General features: G+C 42.8%; 1 protein-coding gene across 1 annotated transcript in view; it reads left to right on the top strand.

Annotated features, from left to right (window-relative positions):
• The first annotated feature begins 230 nt into the window (after nucleotides 1–230).
• Nucleotides 231–19,304, top strand: part of LOC115790798 (ATP-binding cassette sub-family G member 4-like) — a 55,946-nt gene continuing 36,872 nt past the window's right edge. Inside the window, exon 1 of the mRNA XM_030744745.1 lies at nucleotides 231–486. Within this exon, the coding sequence (XP_030600605.1) occupies nucleotides 231–486 (256 nt within the window). The remainder of the gene's footprint in view (nucleotides 487–19,304) is intronic.

Genomic DNA, 19,304 nt, shown 5'->3' with positions numbered 1-19,304 from the left:
CCACCTGTGTTCTGTTTTTGGTAGAGCAGAGCTGATCACTGGCTCAGCTTCCCTGCTGCTTTGTTGTTTCAGTGATGACCATTACCTTTCATTAAATGACCTCTAAACAGTCCACAAAAACCTAAAATTAGTAATTTCAGCAAATAATGAGGCATGACTCACCTCCCTCTTTTTTCTTATGTCCTCTTTTTTACTTTCCTTACTCCTCCTCCCATAGTCAGGGAGCTGATATGGATAATAAGGCACTGGAACCCGATTCTGTTAGCATCCCTATGGAGGAGGTGGCTGTAGGTAATGGTGACAGCCAGCCTGTCACTCAGCCTCAACTGCAACAGGAGGTAGCTATGCTGACCAACCTGAAGAAGGTTGAGAACCAGATCACTGAGGCACAGCGATTCACCCACCTACCCAAACGCTCAGCTGTTGACCTGGAGTTCATCAACGTCTCCTACACCATTCGAGAGGGACCATTCTGGAGGAGGAGAGGTAACATATTTCTGCCCATCATATATATATATATATATATATATATATATATATATATATATATATATATATATATACAGTTTTGTTATCTCAGACATTTCTATGTGATCCAAATTCTAACTGAGTGAAGATACTGTGAAAAGACTAATCAAAATCAAGACAAGTGAAAGTAGGTGTAGGTGTAGGAATGTGTGAACTCCACAGGCAGAATAAACATCCTTTTCCCAGAAATATTCCCAGATTCAGTGTTCACTGGAGAGCGCAATCTAGCAAAATACTCAAAAGTTGAGACCAGGGAGATCATCCAAGTTTCCAAGTGGGAGACATAATTAATAACACTTGTGAGAATATATAGCAGAGCAATAATCAGCAGTTCATCATCCTGTGTACAGTAACAGTTAAAGTTTGAACACTGTGTCCACACAATTGACTAGAACTGCATATGCCACCATCTTTGACTGTAGCTGGAGAATGTAGTACTGGTTCTTCTCTGCCACCTCAGAGAGCTTGCTGTAGTGGTGCCAGCTCTCCACCTACAACAAGTCTTGGTTAGAGTGTGGCCCTCTAGCTAACAAAGGATCTAAAAAAACAAGGACTGCCATCATGAGCTGCAAATCAAATTGCAGCAAAGATTTGAGACAGCTTAATGATACTGACCTCCACAACAGCAACTTGACCAGTCTGCCAGAGGGAACCACTAAACTGGAAGGCCTGGTGTTAGCTGGTTACCAGCAACAAGAATAAAAAATTAAGAGTAAATTGAATTAATGGGTGACAAAAACAGAACTACATAGGAAAATAATTTGGATAAACTTCAATGTATCTCGGTGTCCAGATCAAGTAAAGGCTAAACACTGCATTCACTGAACCCCCTGACTTGTGTGGAGTAATTTTTTGTTTCTCCATTGAGTTATTCAGGTTTTGTCACCTCAGTGTGTGTTAAATTTTAAATATTTGCTGCCTGCAAGCTTAACAGGTGCCTCTGACATAATGTCTCACAAAATCTCTGGCCTGTTTTTCTCTGTTTGCTATGCAGTGCATTCATTCTATACAAGGAGGGTGCATGTTTCACATTTGACAGTGGAGATGTGGAAATAACAGTTTTGCAATGCTAACAAAAATTATTAATAAGTGGTTTAAATCTGCATTGGATTTTGCAATTTTGTAGGAAAGAGTTTTCTGAATATATTGTAGATAATATGTAGATGGCTCCAACTTCAGTTTTATCTAAATTTAGAGGCAGGAATTTAGAGGTCATGCAGGCCTTAATGTCTTAATGTCTGCAGTTTAACTAATTGATGTGTGTGATCTGGCTTCATTGATAGGTAAAGCTGAGTATCATCTGCATAACAATGAAAACTTATGCACTGCTTTCTAAAAAGCCTAAGGGAAGCATGTATAATGTAAATAAAATTAGTCCTAGCACAGAAACCCGTGGAACTCCATAATTAAGCTTAGTGTCTGAAGAAGACTCCCAATTTATATGAACAAATTGGAGTCTATTAGATAAATATGATTTAAACCACTGCAGTGTCGTACCTTTAATACCTATGGTATGCTCTAATCTCTGAAATAAAATGTTATGGTCGTTTAGTTTGATTTCCCGGTGTTTCCCTGTGTGTTGTGTTTAGGTTTCTGTTTTGCTCATGTTTAGGTTTCCTTTGTGTCAATCTGCGTATACAATGTTTAGTTCCTGTTTTATTGTGGCAGTCTTGTCTCCCCTGTACTTAGTGTTTAGCTTTGCTTCCACATGTCTTGTTTCTGAAATTGTGTTCAGCTGTGATCCCACCTGTTGTCAGTCCCCTCCAGGGTTATAATAGTTTTGGATTTTACATTATTGTTTATTTTTAGTTAGTTTTTACTTTTTTCTTTGATTCAGTGTTTTAATTAGTTTTCAGAGTGGTTTTGCTCATTTTTATTAGTTTTTATTTTTGGTTTATTGCTTAGTTTTAGTTTAGTTTCATTAGTTTCAGTATTAGTTTTTCATACTTTGTCAGGTGCAAGATTCAAAGCACAAGAGTGACTATTGTGTAATAAAGACTCAACCAAAGACCCCGTTAAAAGAAATATATTCAACAACCAACTGTTCACAAGACAGCAGCACTACATGCTAAATGGACTAGTTCTTATATAGCGCTTTTCTACTCAGTATGAGCACTCAAAGCGCTTATACAACCTGTTTGCATTCACCCATGCACTCCCATTCATACAAGCACTTCCATTTTTATGAAGCTAAGTGCTTTTAATTAACTAACATTCACTCACATTCATACTCCGACAGAACGGTCGGAGAGCAACTTGGGGTTAAGTATCTTGCCCAAGGATACATTGGCATGTAGCCCGGAGTAGCCAGGATTCGAACCGCTGACCTTCCGATCAGTAGGTGACCTGCTCTACCTACTGAGCTACAGCCACCCCTGTGTAATAGTAAGGACACACATTAACATCAAAAGGGAGAAACAAAGAAAAACATGAACTCCCAAACTCAATAAATTCTACAATGAATTCCCAATAATGTTCAGCGTCAGTGCAGCAGATTAACAACAGCTTCTGTTTTGGAGATAGCTTGGTTAGATGCTCGATATGTGGCCGACCTCATGTTGCATTTCTGCTTGTGTAGCTGGATTGTGTGTGTTCATTACCTTATGGTCGTGTGCTGGTGTTTTATATGCGGTGCCGGCTGGGACTTCTTTTGGTCCTCGCTCTTTGTGCTCAATTTTCTGACTGTAAGCATATTTGTCCCTGTTTTTTCACTTTCTTAATTCCCTCGCGTCCATTCCGACAGTTCTAGCAGCTCCCTCCAGGAATTTGCTGACATTTGTGAGTCCTTGTATTGATTGTTCCTGATTGTTTTTCTCTCACTGATAAAGTGGCAGGAAATGCACAAGGACGGAACAGATTCATCACAACGTTGCAGCTGTGTGGCAGCGAGGAGTAGTCACATTTCTCCGGAGGTGAACGACAGATTCTGTCGGTTCAGAGCGGTTGCCTGCTGCCTTGTGTGCGTAGCTGCCTTGTGTGCGCTTCTCAGGTGGACTTTGATGTTGGTGTTTTTTCCTCACTGAGACATGTTCGTTACATTTTTCATCATTCACAACAAGACGCTCTTCCATCTGTATTATTGGACTCAAAGAAACTCCATATGGGACTCTGCCACTTTCTTGGCAGACCGCTGTCATTACTTTTCGGACCAGCACCGTGAGCGCGCGCACCCCAGCTTGAACTTGGAGAGCGGAAAAATGATCAATCCATAAGGCTTTTAAATAAAAAAACAAGAAAAGGAAGGTCATTTTATCTATAATTTTAGTTAGTTTTAGTTTTTTAAACTCACAATACAGTTTTAGTTAACGGAGGAGTGTAAATAAGCTGCACACTAGACAAACTATAAATATAACAATTTAAATAGAAGTATAGCGTCAAGTAGCATATTGCAGAATTAATCTTCATAACAAAGTGAAGGTGTTGAAATAACACTGCACAGCAGACAGAAATAAGACTGCATAGCAGAGAAACAAGAAAATCACATGCCGATGATTTACTGGAAAAGAATGTGTGTTTTGGTCTGATGTTTTGTGTCTATTTCAATAACTGTGCAACTGTGTCTAAGTATGTGTATAAAAGTTGAACTAAGATAGAGAGCGGTGTCAGACTTGTGTGAAGCTGCACTGACTGGCTACATTAGAAAGCTCTGCCAATTCTGAACAAGATTAATCTGTAAACTGTTTGAAATGGTTTTATTAAATTTAATAATTGGACTCCTTATTCCGTTGTTTGGTGTCATTCCTGTTCGATAAAACGAACACGCAGAAACCTAAAGGCTTAAGCAGCAGCACACACTTATTATTTAAATTCCTTCAATTAGTTAGTTTTTTAAACTCACAATACAGTTTTAGTTAGTTATCGTTTTTTCCTTTTAATTTTAGTTTTTATTTATTTCAGTTTTTGTTATTTCGTTCGTTTTTGTTAACGAACGAAACCCTGGTCTCCTCATTACCAAGTGTGTATATATTGTCTGTGTTTTTGTTAGTTGCTTGTCAGGTCATTGTGTTTAAGTCCTCATTTCTTGCTGTGCACTTTATGTTTCATGTCAAGTCAAGTTAAGCCAAGTCAGATTATGTTTAGTTTTATTTTGGAGTTAAAGTTTGTGCTGCTGGCGCCTACCAGCTCTCTAATAAAGCTAACATTTTAAGTAAAGCTTTTTGCATCTCGTGTCCTGCATTTGGTGTCCTCTGCCTTGCCTGCCACAGCAGTACATGACAGAACGACCTGACCACAATGGACCTCGTGGACACAGATGTATACCGGCAGTCACTTGGTTTTTTGGGGGGACCTGCCTGGTGGAATGTTCCCTGGTGATGCTGCTCATCTCTGGTATTCAGAGTAGGTGAGCTTCCCCTGGCCACAGCCGCTCACTCACCTGCCTCTCACCTGCTAGCCCGTCATCTCGTCTGCAGTCACCACAGCGACTGAGGAAGAAGAGCTCCTGGCAGCAGTGGAGAGAGTTTTCTCCAGAGCCGTGTGGTTTAATGCCACAGAGAGCTTTTTTTTTTTTTTTAACCTGTCATGTCTGGCAGTTTTTGCACTTCGAATGATAATCCGAAGGCACTATTGTACCAAACATATTTGCTTTTACAAGAAGTGCTCTATAAGTTTTATATAGGCTATTCTTGTTAATTGTATTTTTATTTTATTTATTCTTGCCAGATCTGACAGGCAGGGAAAGAAAAAGAGATAGAGAAAAAAGAAAAAAGGGGCGAGGGAGACAAAAAAAAAAAAATACAAGATAAAAGCTACACATACATACACATTCACACGTACATACATACATACATACACACACACACACACACACACACTCTCACTGTAGTTTGTAGTAATGTATATGTATTCCTCTGTCATGGAACATACTCTATAATGAGGGCAAGAAGCCGCAACCACCCCCCTCGGGATCCAGAGGCAGGTAGGGAAAGACCCAGGGGACCCGGGTCATCCACAGCCCACCAGGAGCTCAGAAGACTCGCATCCCAATGGCAACTGTGCGCCCCACGGTCAATGGGCAAGAGCCCAGAGAGCCAGAGGTAATGAGCAGCCCACCCCCCAGCAGGCCGGCAACCCCAGCACGAGCCGAGAATGCAGCCCCAAGGCCCCAGGTGCCCAGGAATCGCCCAACACCCAGCAGAGCTCCCCCCGCCACGCAAAAGAGGCCCGAGCCACCCCCAGGCCACAGCCGCTAAGGGCACCCGCAGCACCCCCCCCCAAGGATCCTATTTGTGTTTTATGTGTTGTTTGATTGAGTAGGAGGAGGGGAAGGGTCAGGATACATATGACCAGGAAGTAGAAGACTACCCCCGGAGGAAGAGAGCCAGCTAACTACTGGCTCACTAAACACTCTAGTTTCTTACACCCAACCGCAGGGCAGGGAAGGCAGGTCCAGGGCCTGAAGTGACCACGCCCCCAGGGCACCACCATGCCCAAGGCCAGCACCTACCACCCACACCGCAGACAAACAAACATGTCCACGATGTCATCACCACTGTTGTTACACCCCACTTCTGCTGTAAGGGAGCGTGGCTCTCAGCAGCAAAAACGGCAGCCCCTGTCTGCCGCCATTAAGAGCTCTGCATAGCCCCAGCCTGGTGACACTGTAAATGCTGTGCAGGCTCCACTCACTTCTGCCTTTCCACTCCAGTTGGCACCGGGCCATCGGAGAAGTAAGTGAAATAGACTTTTTCTTTAAACCACCTCTAAAAGAGACGTTAAATCCAAGGACTGAGTTCTCTGGGGAATTATTTTATCTTAGTTTCAATGCCTGCCAGGGATAAAGATGTTTCGTGTCCGGTTTTTTTTTCTTCTGGTGAATTTTGTTCAGACCTTCATAATTCTGTTTTTTAAACTGTGTGATCTGTGGCTTAAATATCCCTGTGAGGGGCAAAGGAAACCCATAGAACACAGGCTACATAGACTTTGTGTCAGGCAATTCCCAGTTTCTGGACTCTTTTCCCATCTTAATTAAGCACTTTGTTAAAGACATTATTCATTCTCTTGCACTTGTTCCTCCATCTGAGACCCATCAAATGACTGTCACTATTGAAATGGCAGGTGAAGACTGTGCTTCTAGAGACTGCTGGCATTGTTAAGCCTGTGACTGTTGCTAATAAATCGGCCAGTGAAGAGACTGTGAGCCATGCTCCTGCTAGGCATCCTGCACCCCTACCTGCTCCACAAGTGGGAGTGGCCACAAACAGGCTCAATCCCACACCCATTCTGTTTCCACATCGCCAGCAGCAGCAGCCCCCAAGCCACAGCCAGAGTCCACGTCGCCAACTGCAGCAGCTCCCAAGCTTCAGCCACAGACTTTGCCAGCTGCAGTAGCTTCCAGGTTTCAGTCAGAGCCCTCGGAGTCGCCTGCAGTAGCAGAATCTTCCATGCCACCTGTGCGCTCTGCTCAGCAGCTCCAACCAACTCGGTCTGAGCCGCAGCCCCAGTTGTCTTCAGGTGCAGCGTCCAAGCAGCCCCAGTTCCCATCAGCCGCAGCAGCCTCCAAGCAGCCACAGTCCCCGTCAGCTGCAGCAGCCTCCAAGCAACCCTAGTCCCCGTTAGCTGCAGCAGCCTCAAAGCAGCCTCTGCCACAATCATCCTCACCACCACCAGAATGACCCAAGCAATTCCCAGAGCATCCCCGGTTTACCAAGGAGACAGCTGTGTACCCTGCACTGCAGCCCCAGCTTGCACATCCGGGGACTTGCTCCTGTTCAGCCCGAGGGTCCAGAGCCATGTCTGGAACCCGAGGGTCTGGCTCAGTCCGAGCCTCCTGTCTCGTCTCGCTGCCACTGGGTTGATGGAAGGCCCCCTGCCTCGCCATGTCACCGCTGCTGGCTGCTGGCTCTTGCATTGCCCCCCAAACTGTCTGTTTTCTGTTGTGGGTTTCCCGGCAGACCCCCTGAACTGTGCTGCCTTCCTGGTGGGTTTCCCAGTAGACCCCCTCTGCTGCCACTTTGTGTTTCCTTCCTTGTTTTGTTTTTGGACTATGTTTTTTTGGTTTTGTCACTGTTTTAGGTTTCCTCTGTGTCAATCTGCGTATACCATGTTTAGTTAGTTCCTGATTTGTTGTGACAGTCTTGTCTCCCCTGTACTCAGTGTTTAGTTTTGCTTCCCCTTGTCTCGGTTTTTGGACTATGTTTTTTTGGTTTTGTCTCTGTTTTAGGTTTCCTCTGTGTCAATCTGCATATACCATGTTTAGTTAGTTCCTGTTTTGTTGTGACAGTCTTGTCTCCCCTGTACTCAGTGTTAAGTTTTGCTTCCCCTTGTCTCGGTTCTACAGTTTTTTCAGCTCTGCACTGTTCCCACATGGTGGTGAGCACGTGCATGGATTTTCTCCTGGTTTTGTTTAGATGGGTTATCAACAAAAAGCTTCTTTTCTCCAAAAAGAACTCGGCAGCATGGCTTAGTCTTGCAAAGTTGCATCTGATCAAATCAGAAAAAAAAAATGGAATTATGCCCTTTGGACAGAAAGTGGGCATGTCTGGCCAATGCACAGTTCCCCATTTAGTGAAAAACAAACACAGGATATCAGCATTATTGTCTGAGAGAGGTTCCCATTCTTTTTAATTCTAATTATACAGAGTTTGATCCATTCAATACAGGCTTCTTCAAAATAAAATCTCTAAGTGTAGGTTCTCCCACTGGACTGAGTCAAAAGCCTTTTCAGCATCTAAACTAATTTCTGTTTTCATTTTTCACATGATCAATTACACATAATCACAAAGTACATTATCCTCGGTCTGCATGCCACATTTAAAATTGGTCTTGGTCCACAAGTTCAGTCACTATTTAACAGACTTTTCTCCAATATTGATGCATATAACTTTTACTGTTTAGTACTGAAATGTATGGTCTGTATGAACTACATTTTTTTTTTTTTTTTTGTCCTCTTTCTTCCTTCAGACTAGTGCGTGAGGTTAAGAGATACTGGCTAGATATAGTTGGACTCACCTCAACACATGGCCTGGGTTCTGGAACCAGTCTCCTGGAGAGGGGCTGGGCTCTGTTCCAGTCTGGAGTTGCCATAGTTGAGAGAGGGCAAACTGGGGTGGGTATTCTTGCATCCCCTTACCTCGCTGCATGTATGTTGGAGTTTTCACTGCCTTCGGGCTGGGGATCAGGTCCTGGCTGTTGTGTGCACTTATGCACCAAATGACAGTTCAGAGTACCCACCCTTCTTGGTGTCGCTTTGCAGTGTGCTTGAGGGTGCTCCATCCAGTAACTCCATTGTTCTAGTGGGAGATGCTGACATGAGCAATGGACAGTGAGACTTGGAGGGGCATGACTGGGAGCTACGGCCTGCCTGATCTGAACCCAAATGGTGTTTTGTTATTGGACTTCTGTGCAACCCACAGTTTGTCCCTAACAAACACCATGTTTGAACATAAGGATGTTCATAAGTGCACATGGCACCAGGACATCCTAGGTCATAGGTCAATGATCGATTTTGTAATCATATCATCGGATCTACGTGTTCTGGACACTTGGGTGAAGAAAGGAGCTGAGCTGTCAACTGGATCAGGTGGAGGGGGAGGATGCTGGACAGACCCAGCGCCCCTAAATGTATTGTGAGGGTGAGCTGGGACCACCTGGCAGATGCCTCAGTCTGCAAGATCTTGAACTCCCACCTCTGCCAGAACTTCAACAGCATTCTGAGGGAAGCTGAGGACACTGAGTCTGAATGGACCATCTTCTGCATTTCCTGCAAGGTGGGTGGTGCCTGTTGTGGTGGTAATCACCAAACCAGACGGTGGTCACCAGAGGCGAAGGAAGCCATCAAGCTGAAGAAGCAGTCCAATCGACTTGGTTAGCCTGTGGGACTTCGGAGGCAGCCGGTACCAGCAGGCCAACTGGAACCCAACTCAGGTGGTGGCCGAATCAAAAGCTTGTATCTCTCCAATCATTTCAAGGATGGCCCTGAAGTGATTCTGACAAACCATCAGATGACTCAGGAGGGGAAAGCGATGCACTACTCACACGGTCTGTAGTGCGGGTGACTTCAACTGAGGAATAGAATAGAATAGAATAGAATGCTTTTCTTTGTCATTATATGGAATGTATAATGAGACTGGAGACACTTAAATACAGAGACCCCCTCCCCTGCTCTTACCAGAATTCTCCATCCAATCCCAGCGAGGCAGAGTGTGGCCTGCTAGCTGCAAGCTCAACTGTAAAGCACTTAACAACTCTGTTGTTTTTAAATGTGCTATATAAATAAAATTGACATTGACATTGACATTGACGTGCTAGCATCAGGGATCTTCGGGTGAAGCCAGGTCTTGGTGATAATCATTACCACAGCAGTACCATGTACCGTGTATCTTGCATTGGAGAGATACAAGCTTGGCAGAGGGGGCCTATATGGTTGGCTCTTTAGTTTCAGCATAAGGCCAGACCTGCAGCCCTGCTTCTGGTTCCTCTCCCTCTGCTGTCTGCAGCACCTTCCAGACCAAACAACAAGCCATGGAATGCCCAGCGGTCTCGCTATGTCATGTGGGATGTTGGGAGTATGGTGAAAATCACTTGATACAGATATCTTGTGCCAGTAGCCAATGTCCACAACATCATGGCTGTATATTTGAGTGTGAGTGGGACTTTGCCTATCCAGTCTTCGTGTGTTTTGTGGACTTGGTGAAGACTTTTGACCATATCTCTTGTGTATCATGTGGGGGGGTGCTTTCTGGCCCGTTGTTGCAAGCCATTCAGTCCCTGTACAACTGCAGCAAGAGCTGGGTCTGTATTGCTGGCAATAAGTTGGAGTTGTTTTCTGTGGGTGTTGGTGTTGTAGACTGCACCAGGGCTGCCCTTTCTCACAGATTCTGTTCATAGTTTTTCTGGACAGAATTTCTAGGTGTGGCCAAGTGGCAGAAGTCTTCTGCTTTGGTGTCCTCAGAATATCATCTCTCTTTTACTCCTCCAGCTCACAGTGTAACCACGGTGTGAAGTGGCTGGCATGAGAATTAGCACCATTAAGTCTGAGGCCATGGTCCTCAGCCTGAAAAGGGTGGAGTGCCCACTCTGGCTCAGGGACGAGCAGTTGCCCAGGTGGAGGAGTTTAAGTATCTCTGGGTCTTGTTCACAAGAAGGGAGCAGGAGATTGACAGACAGGTTGGGGCTGTGTCTGCAATGATGTGGATGTTGCACCATTCTGTCATGGTAATGAGGGACCTGAGTGTGACAGAGAAGCTGTCAATTTACCAGTCAATCTATGTCCCTACCCTCATCAATGGTCATGAGCTTTGGGTAGTGACCGAAAGAATGAGATCGTGAATGCAAGCAACAGAAATGAGTTTCCTCCGAAAGATGGCTGGCCTCTCCCTTAGAGATGGGGTGAGGAGTCGAGCCATTTGAGAGGAGCTCAAAGTAGAGTGTTTTATTCCCTTTCTAATTTTATTAATTTTTTCAAATAAATTTCTAGGTCAGTGTTCTCTCTCCAAAGCTACAGTATGAGTTTGTATTGTATGTCAAACAAATTTGTATGTCATACTTATTTCTTATGAGACATGTAGTCTATCAGTTTGCCCCAGATCCCTGATTTTGCAGCATCTCACAGGACACTGGGTGACAGATTCCTGGTATTATTCCTATCCATGTGATCTTAATTTCCTTCCTATGAGTTCCTTACATTTGTTATCATTTAGAATGCTTGTGCTCAGTTTCAAGACTGCATTTTTCTTTTTATTACTCCAAAGTAAAGTTAAGTAAAATGATGAATTTAAAGATAAATCTCTAGCTGCAGTAGTGCATTCTTTAATCCTGTGTCTGCGTTGAAAGTGCAAAAATAATGAATCCTGAATGCACCCACCTATTTAATGAATTTAAAGATTTTTTCTTCTATTTTATGTGAAAATGGAGAGGTATGAAAGGAAAACAATTCAATTCAAATTTTATTTCTATAGCGCCAATTCACAACAAACAGTCGCCTCAAGGTGCTTTGTATTGTGGATAAAGTCCCTACAATATACAGAGAAAACCCAACAGTCAAAACGACCCCCTATGAACAAGCACTTGACAACAGTGGGAAGGAAAAACTCCCTTTTAACAGGAAGAAACCTCCAGCAGAACCAGGCTCAGGGAGGGGCAGTCATCTGCTGCGACCGGTTGGGGCTGAGGGGAGAGAAAAAAAGACATGTTGTGAAAGAGAACCAGAGATTAATAACAATTAATGATTAAATGCAGAGTGTAGTATAAACAAAGTAAATAAGGTGAATGAAAAGAAACAGTGCATTATGGGAACCCCCAAGCAGCCTAGGCCTATAGCAGCATAACTAAGGGGTTGTTCAGGGTCACCTGATCCAGCCCTAACTATAAGCTTGATCAAAAAGGAAAGTTTTAAGCCTAATCTTAAAAATAGAGAGGGTGTCTGTCTCCCGAATCCAAGCTGGGAGCTGGTTCCACAGAAGAGGGGCCTGAAAGCTGAAAGCTCTGCCTCCCATTCTACTCTTAAGTATCCTAGGAACCACAAGTAAGCCAGCAGTCTGAGAGCGAAGTGCTCTATTTGGGTGATATGGGACTATAAGGTCTTTGAGATAAGATGGGGGCTGATTATTCAAGACCTTGTATGTGAGGAGAAGGATTTTAAATTCTATTCTAGATTTAACAGGGAGCCAATAAAGAGAAGCCAATATGGGAGAAATATGCTCTCTTTCTAGTCCCTGTCAGTACTCTAGCTGCAGCATTTTGGATCAGCTGAAGGCTTTTCAGGGAGCTTTTAGGACAGCCTGATAATAATGAATTACAATAGTCCAGCCTAGAAGTAATAAATGCATGAATTAGCTTTTCAGCATCGTCTGAGAAAGGATGTTTCATATTTTAGAAATATTGTGCAAATGCAAAAAAGCAGTCCTACATATTTGTTTAATATGTGCATTGAAGGACATATCCTGGTCAAAAATGACTCCAAGATTTCTCACAGTGTTACTGGAGGCCAAAGTAATGCCATCCAGGGTAAGTATCTGGTTTGACACCATGTTTCTAAGATTTGTGGGGCCGAGTACAAGAATTTCAGTTTTATCTGAATTTAGAAGCAGGAAATTAGAGGTCATCCAGGCCTTTATGTCTTTAAGACATTCCTGCAGTTTAACTAATTGATGTGCATCATCTGGCTTCATTGATAGGTAAAGCTGAGTATCCTCTGCATAAAAATGAAAATTGATGCAATGCTTTCTAATAATACTGCCTAAGGGAAGCATGTATAATGTAAATAGAATTGGTCCTAGCACAGAACCCTGTGGAACTCCATAATTAAACTTTGTGTGTGAAGAAGACTCCCCATTTACATGAACAAATTGGAGTCTATTAGATAAATATGATTAAAACCACTGCAGTGCAGTACCTTTAATACCTATAGCAAGCTCTAATCTCTGTAATAAAATGTTATGGTCAACGGTATCAAAAGCTGCACTGAGGTCCAACAGGACAAGAACAGAGATGAGTCCACTGTCAGAGGCTCTAAGAAGATCATTTGTAACCTTCACTAATGCTGTTTCTGTACTGTGATGAATTCTGAAACCTGACTGAAACTCTTCAAATAAACTGTTCCTCTGCAGATGATCAGTTAACTGTTTTACAACTACTCAATGATTTTGGAGAGAAAAGGAATGTTGGAGATTGGTTTATAATTAGCTAAGACAGCTGGGTTAAGTGATGGCTTTTTAAGTAGCAGTTTAATTACAGCCACCTTGAAGGCCTGTGGTACATAGCCAACTATTAAAGACAGATTGATCATTTTTAAGATAGAATCATCAATAATTGGAAAGACTTCTTTGAACAGTCTAGTAGGAATGGGATCTAATAAACATGTTGCTGGTTTGGAGGAAGTAACTATTGAAGTTAACTCCGAAAGATCAATTGGAGCAAAAGAGTCCAAATCCCAGCAGTGCTGAAAGCAGCCGAACATGAAGATAAATCTTTGAGATGCTTATGAATAATTTTTTCTCTAATGTCTAAAATTTTCTTTGTAAATAAATCCATGAAGTCACTACTAAAAGTGAAAGGAATATTTGGCTCTACAGAGTTCTGACTCTTTGTCAGCCTGGCTACAGTGCTAAAAAGAAACCTAGATGTTAGATTCAACTCATTGTCATTGTGCACACAACAAAATGATTGTTCCAGATCATTCATCCAGAGACAAGCATCTGCAGTCATGCAGCCAGAGACCGGCGCTACCGTTAGGCCATGTGGTTTAAGTGTCTCGCCCAAGGACACAACGCAGCGCCGGGAGACAGGGGCTCGAACTGGCAACCCTCCGGCTGCAAGGCGAGCACCTACCCACTGCACCAAAGTCACTAAACCTGTGGTTATTCTTATTTTCTTCAATTAATGATGAGTAGTAAGATGTCCTAGCTTTATGGAGGGCTTTTTTATTATAGAGCAACAAACTCTTTTTCTAGGCTAAATGAGCATCTTCTAATTTAATGAGACACCATTCCTTCTCCAGCTTATGGGTTATCTGCTTTCAGTTGTGCGTTTGTGAATTATACCACGGAGTCAGGCCCTTCTGATTTGAAGCTTTCCTTGTCAGAGGAGCCACAGTATCCAAAGTTGTACGCAGTGAGGATTTAAACCTATTGACGAGATAATCAACTTCACTGGGAGCAGAGTTTAGGTAGCTGCTCCGCATTGTGTTGGCACTGAAGCGCATAATAATGAATGAATTATATCCTTAAACTTAGTTACAGCACTTTCAGAAAGACTTCTACTGTAATAAAACGTATTCCCCACTGCTGTGTAATCCATTAAAGTAAATGTAAATGTTACTAAGAAATGATCAGACAGGAGGGGGCTTTCAGGGAAAACAGAGATGTCCTGTTGCCTCCACTGGCCTCCAGCCAAGTCACTGGAGGTGTCTCGCTGCCTCTGCTGGTATCAACCCCCAAAGTATCTCTATCTTAGCCACTGGCAATGCTGCAGGCACCCAGAATGTCTCAGTCTCAACTGCTGGGCACCTGGCCTGCCCCCCAAATTTCTTGCCTCCACTGCTGGCCACCCTGCTGGCTCCCACTACTGTCTCATCTCCGCTGCTGGCCTGCCAGTCAGCTCCCAAAGTTGCTCTGTCTCCACCCATGGCCACCTGGCCAGCTTCCTGAACTGCCTTGCTCGACCTTGTCCCCTGCATTTTCCCTTAGACTGTTTTCCCAGCCTTGAGCTGCCGCCTTTTGTTTTGTTTCTGACTCCCTGTGTTTTTCTTTATTTTTTGGGCCTCAGCTGAAAAGTATATGCAGCAGGTTAGGGTGATTAAGGATAGAGATGGAAATGTGCTAACAAGTAAAGAGAGTGTATTGCAAAGATGGAAGGAGTACTTTGAGAAGCTGATGAATATAGAAAATGAGATAGAGAGAAGGATGGATGGAGGACAATTAGTGAATCAAGAAATGCAGAGGATTTAAAACTCAGCTTCAAAATCTGCTTCAGTGTTGTGGAGGAATTAGAGAAAGGTGATGCATGCAAGAAAATTCTCAGCTTGCAGCTGAAGGAAAATTTCATGGACAAATGGTAAAAATGTCATCAAGCCATTGCCAGTTTAGACTCTTCTTCAAGGAGTTATTCCTGGCAGAAATTCAGCCAGAAGAATATCCCATTTGTTATTTATTTATTTATTTATTTTTTCAAATGATATCCCCATAACTTGCATAACTTTTTAAATTCATATTGACTAAAGTGCACACAATATTACTCTCTGACTGCTGCATAGTATTCATTGATCCTTGGCGTGAAATCCATGGACAGGATGAATCCCGGGGAGAACAGTGTGTCAGAAATAATCAGCTTTGCCTCCTCTGTCTGGTGGGTAAATGATCCAGACAAGAACAAGAAAGATCAATAGAGTCCAGGGTTGCAATAACTGGAAGCACAACTTCACTGCTGGAGGTCTTGGTAACTGAGTCTGTTACTGGTTTAGTCTATTAGTGATTCTGAATATGTCATGAAGAAACGTAGGAGAGAGAAATACTACTAGAAAAAGTAATTTTTTTCAATTTCGTCAGCTGCAGTGCATAGAGCAAATAAAGGGAGGGTTAATTATTACAATGTAGGCGAGTTGGTGATTTCCATAATACACTTCTTAATGTAATATGTAGTGTAATAATTTTCACAAAATTTATATTATTGTAGACTGCAAAATATGGACAGCTTAAAGGAAATCTGTAAAACTACATAAGACCATTGTCATTAATAACATGTGGACTTTAGACAAAGCACAGTCAGAATCTGTTGCTCACATGCCATGTGTGAGTTAGTGCCAGCCAAAATAGTGAGGAGATGTACCTGTATCAGTCCTATACTGTTGCTATTACTGCACAGGGTTCTAGCAAGGGTTGATTGCCTGGCACTGCGTCGGGCTGAGGTACTATCGAGTTGGGCTGAGAATTTCAAGAGTTTGCTATCAGAACTGTTTCCTATTACCAGAATTAGCAACCGGGCTTGCTACCTGTCGTCTGATACTGCCAGACCTGGTTTTCTTTTTCTGGGTAGATCCCTGCTGCATGTCATGTAACTTGTAAAACAACTGAGAGACCAAGAGTATTGCATACCAGAGTATCAGTACAAAAATAAAAATGACTTGGCTATTATGAAGAAACCAATTCCATATATAGTCTGGATTCTTGTTATGTCCAAATAACTCAGTTTTAGTTTCATCAGTCCACAGCACCTTATTCCAAAATGAAGCTGGCTTGTCCAAATGTGCTTTAGCAAACCTCAACGACTCTGTTCGTGGCGTGTGCACAAAAAAGGCTTCTTTTGCATTACTCTCCCATACAGCCTCTCCTTGTGCAAAGTGTGCTGAATAGCTGAACGATACATGGTGACACAAGATGATGTTGTAGGTCTTTGGAGCTGCACTGTGGGTTGACTATGACTGTTCTCACCATCCTTCGCTTCTGCCTATCTGAGACTTTTCTTGGACTTAACTAGAACTGTGCCTGTGGTCTTCCATTTCCTCACTATGTTCCTCACAGTGGAAACTGACAGCTGAAATCTCTGAGAGAGCTGTTTGTACTCTTCCCCTAAACCATGATGTTGAACAATCTTTGTCTTCAGGTCATTTAAGAGTTGTTTTGAGGCTCCCATTTTGCCACTCTTCAGAGAAGATGCAAAGAGGAGAAACACTTGCAATAGGCCACCTTAACCTTTTCTCATAATTGAATTGAATTCACCTCTGTATGTAGGTCATGTAGGTCAAGGGTCAATGAGCTTACAAAACAAATTTTGTCTTCCAATAATTAGTACTAAAGTTATTCAAATCAATAAAACAACTATATATGTGTGTGTGTGTATATATATATATATATATATATATATATATATATATATATATATATATATATATATATATACACACACACCCCTAATATATATATATATATGTATATATATATATATATATTAGGGGTGGGACTCGATTAAAAAAATTAATCTAATTAATTAGGAGCTTTGTAATTAATTAATCACATTTTAATCCCATTTAAATATTTAACATGATAAATATTAATTTAAGTCTGGTTGATGAATGAATCAATATACATAAGCTTAAACTTCAAACTTTTGTTTATTTTCCCACCAGTCTACTACACAGACCAACGAAGGGCAGAAGTGCTCCTGTGATAAGCAAACTCCTGAAATTAAAGTTAAGCATCATAACTGGATAGTTTTATTCAACATTAATGTCTCACTTAATATAGTTGAAAATTAATCATTAGCTCAGCTGTATTCCTTGATGCTGAAATGTGTTATGATTGTTTTAACAGGGTCTCTGGAGCTTGAAAAAGGCGACTGGACTTCTTTTTGTTTCTTGAAGACGTTTCACCTCTCATCCGAAAGGCTTCTTCAGTTCTCAACCAAATGGTGGAGAGACCCAGGTATTTAAACCCCTGTGGGCGTAGTCCCCTGGAGGTGGTTATGACCCTCTATTGATCATGTGCTGGAACACATGTGCCCAGGTGTGAAGGGGGCGTGGGTCATATTTAATCAGTGGTTTCAGTTGAAACCAACTTAGGACTCCGCTCCATTGTTTCCTGTGGCCTATTGAGGTCACTGGAACAAAGGTGTGAATGGGGGTTGAGACGTCTGGGAAGGGAGCTCAGGACAGCACTGTAAGCGGGGGAAAGTTGGTGACGTAATCCACGTCCACGACTACAGGAAGACGATTCCTTACTGAACAGAACCAGCTTCACCCCAGATCAGATTTGTGCACTTTTAGATCTCTGCCTTACCACAACATATTTTAAATACAATGATGGATTCTACAGACAGAAGCATGGATGTGCCATGGGCTCCCCAGTGTCTCCCATTGTAGCCAACCTTTACATGGAGGAAGTGGAAAGTAAAGCTCTTGGTTCTTTCAAAGGGACGGCACCTAGCCACTGGTACAGATATGTAGATGACACCTGGGTCAAAATCAAAACCCAAGAAGTAGAAGCCTTCACTCGTCACATTAACTCAGTGGATAAATACATACGTTTTACCAGGGAGGACACCAGAGATAACAAGTTACCATTCCTGGACTGTGCGGTGCTTATCGAGGAAGATGGAAGCCTCAACATTGAAGTTTACCGGAAGCCCACACACACAGACCAGTATCTCCTCTTTGACTCCCACCACCCTCTGGAACACAAACTTGGGGTGATCAGGACCCTACAACACCGTGCGGAAAGTGTTCCCTCTAAGGCAGAAGGGAAGCATAAGGAACACACACACATTAAGAAAGCCCTCAAAACATGCGGTTACCCCAACTGGGCCTTCATCAAATCAGCTAAGATGCACAGGAATGAAGGCCAAACACAAACTACAGAGAATGGGAAGGACAAGAGGAACAACATTGTCATCCCATATGTGTCAGGCTTGTCAGAGAAACTCAGAAGAATTTTCTCCAAGCATGACATCTCAGTATACTTCAAACCAAGTCACACCCTAAGACAAAAACTGGTTCATCCCAAGGACAAACCCGCCAAACACAAGATCAGCGATGTAGTGTATGCTGTTCAGTGTAGTGAAGAGTGCTCGGACCTCTACATTGGTGAAACCAAACAGCCTCTTCACAAACGAATGGCACAACATAGAAGAGCCACTTCGACAGGACAAGATTCAGCAGTACATCTGCATCTGAAGGAAAAAGGGCACTCTTTTGAGGATGCCAATGTCCACATTTTGGACAGGGAAAACAGATGGTTTGAAAGAGGAGTGAAAGAAGCCATCTATGTCCACTGTGAACAACCATCATTGAACAGAGGAGGTGGATTACGTCACCAACTTTCCCCCGCTTACAGTGCTGTCCTGAGCTCCCTTCCCAGACGTCTCAACCCCCATTCACACCTTTGTTCCAGTGACCTCAATAGGCCACAGGAAACAATGGAGCGGAGTCCTAAGTTGGTTTCAACTGAAACCACTGATTAAATATGACCCACGCCCCCTTCACACCTGGGCACATGTGTTCAAGCACATGATCAATAGAGGGTCATAACCACCTCCAGGGGACTACGCCCACAGGGGTTTAAATACCTGGGTCTCTCCACCATTTGGTTGAGAACTGAAGAAGCCTTTCGGATGAGAGGTGAAACGTCTTCAAGAAACAAAAAGAAGTCCAGTCGCCTTTTTCAAGCTCCAGAGACTACTATGACCTGGATAACTGAGAATCTACACAGACATATTGTTTTAACAGCTTATTTTGAATTAAAGACTTAAAATTAAACCACAAAAAGGGGAAAAAGTTCGTTCTCCGTTTAACCAGCTGCTTTTACACAGCTGTGCTTCACACTCACAGTTGCTAGGCGACATGAGCT

Source organism: Archocentrus centrarchus, chromosome 13, assembly GCF_007364275.1.
Source record: "Archocentrus centrarchus isolate MPI-CPG fArcCen1 chromosome 13, fArcCen1, whole genome shotgun sequence".
Taxonomy (NCBI): domain Eukaryota; kingdom Metazoa; phylum Chordata; class Actinopteri; order Cichliformes; family Cichlidae; genus Archocentrus; species Archocentrus centrarchus.
The sequence above is the reverse complement of the archived record's forward strand: the minus strand, read 5'-3'. Positions and strand labels throughout refer to the sequence as shown.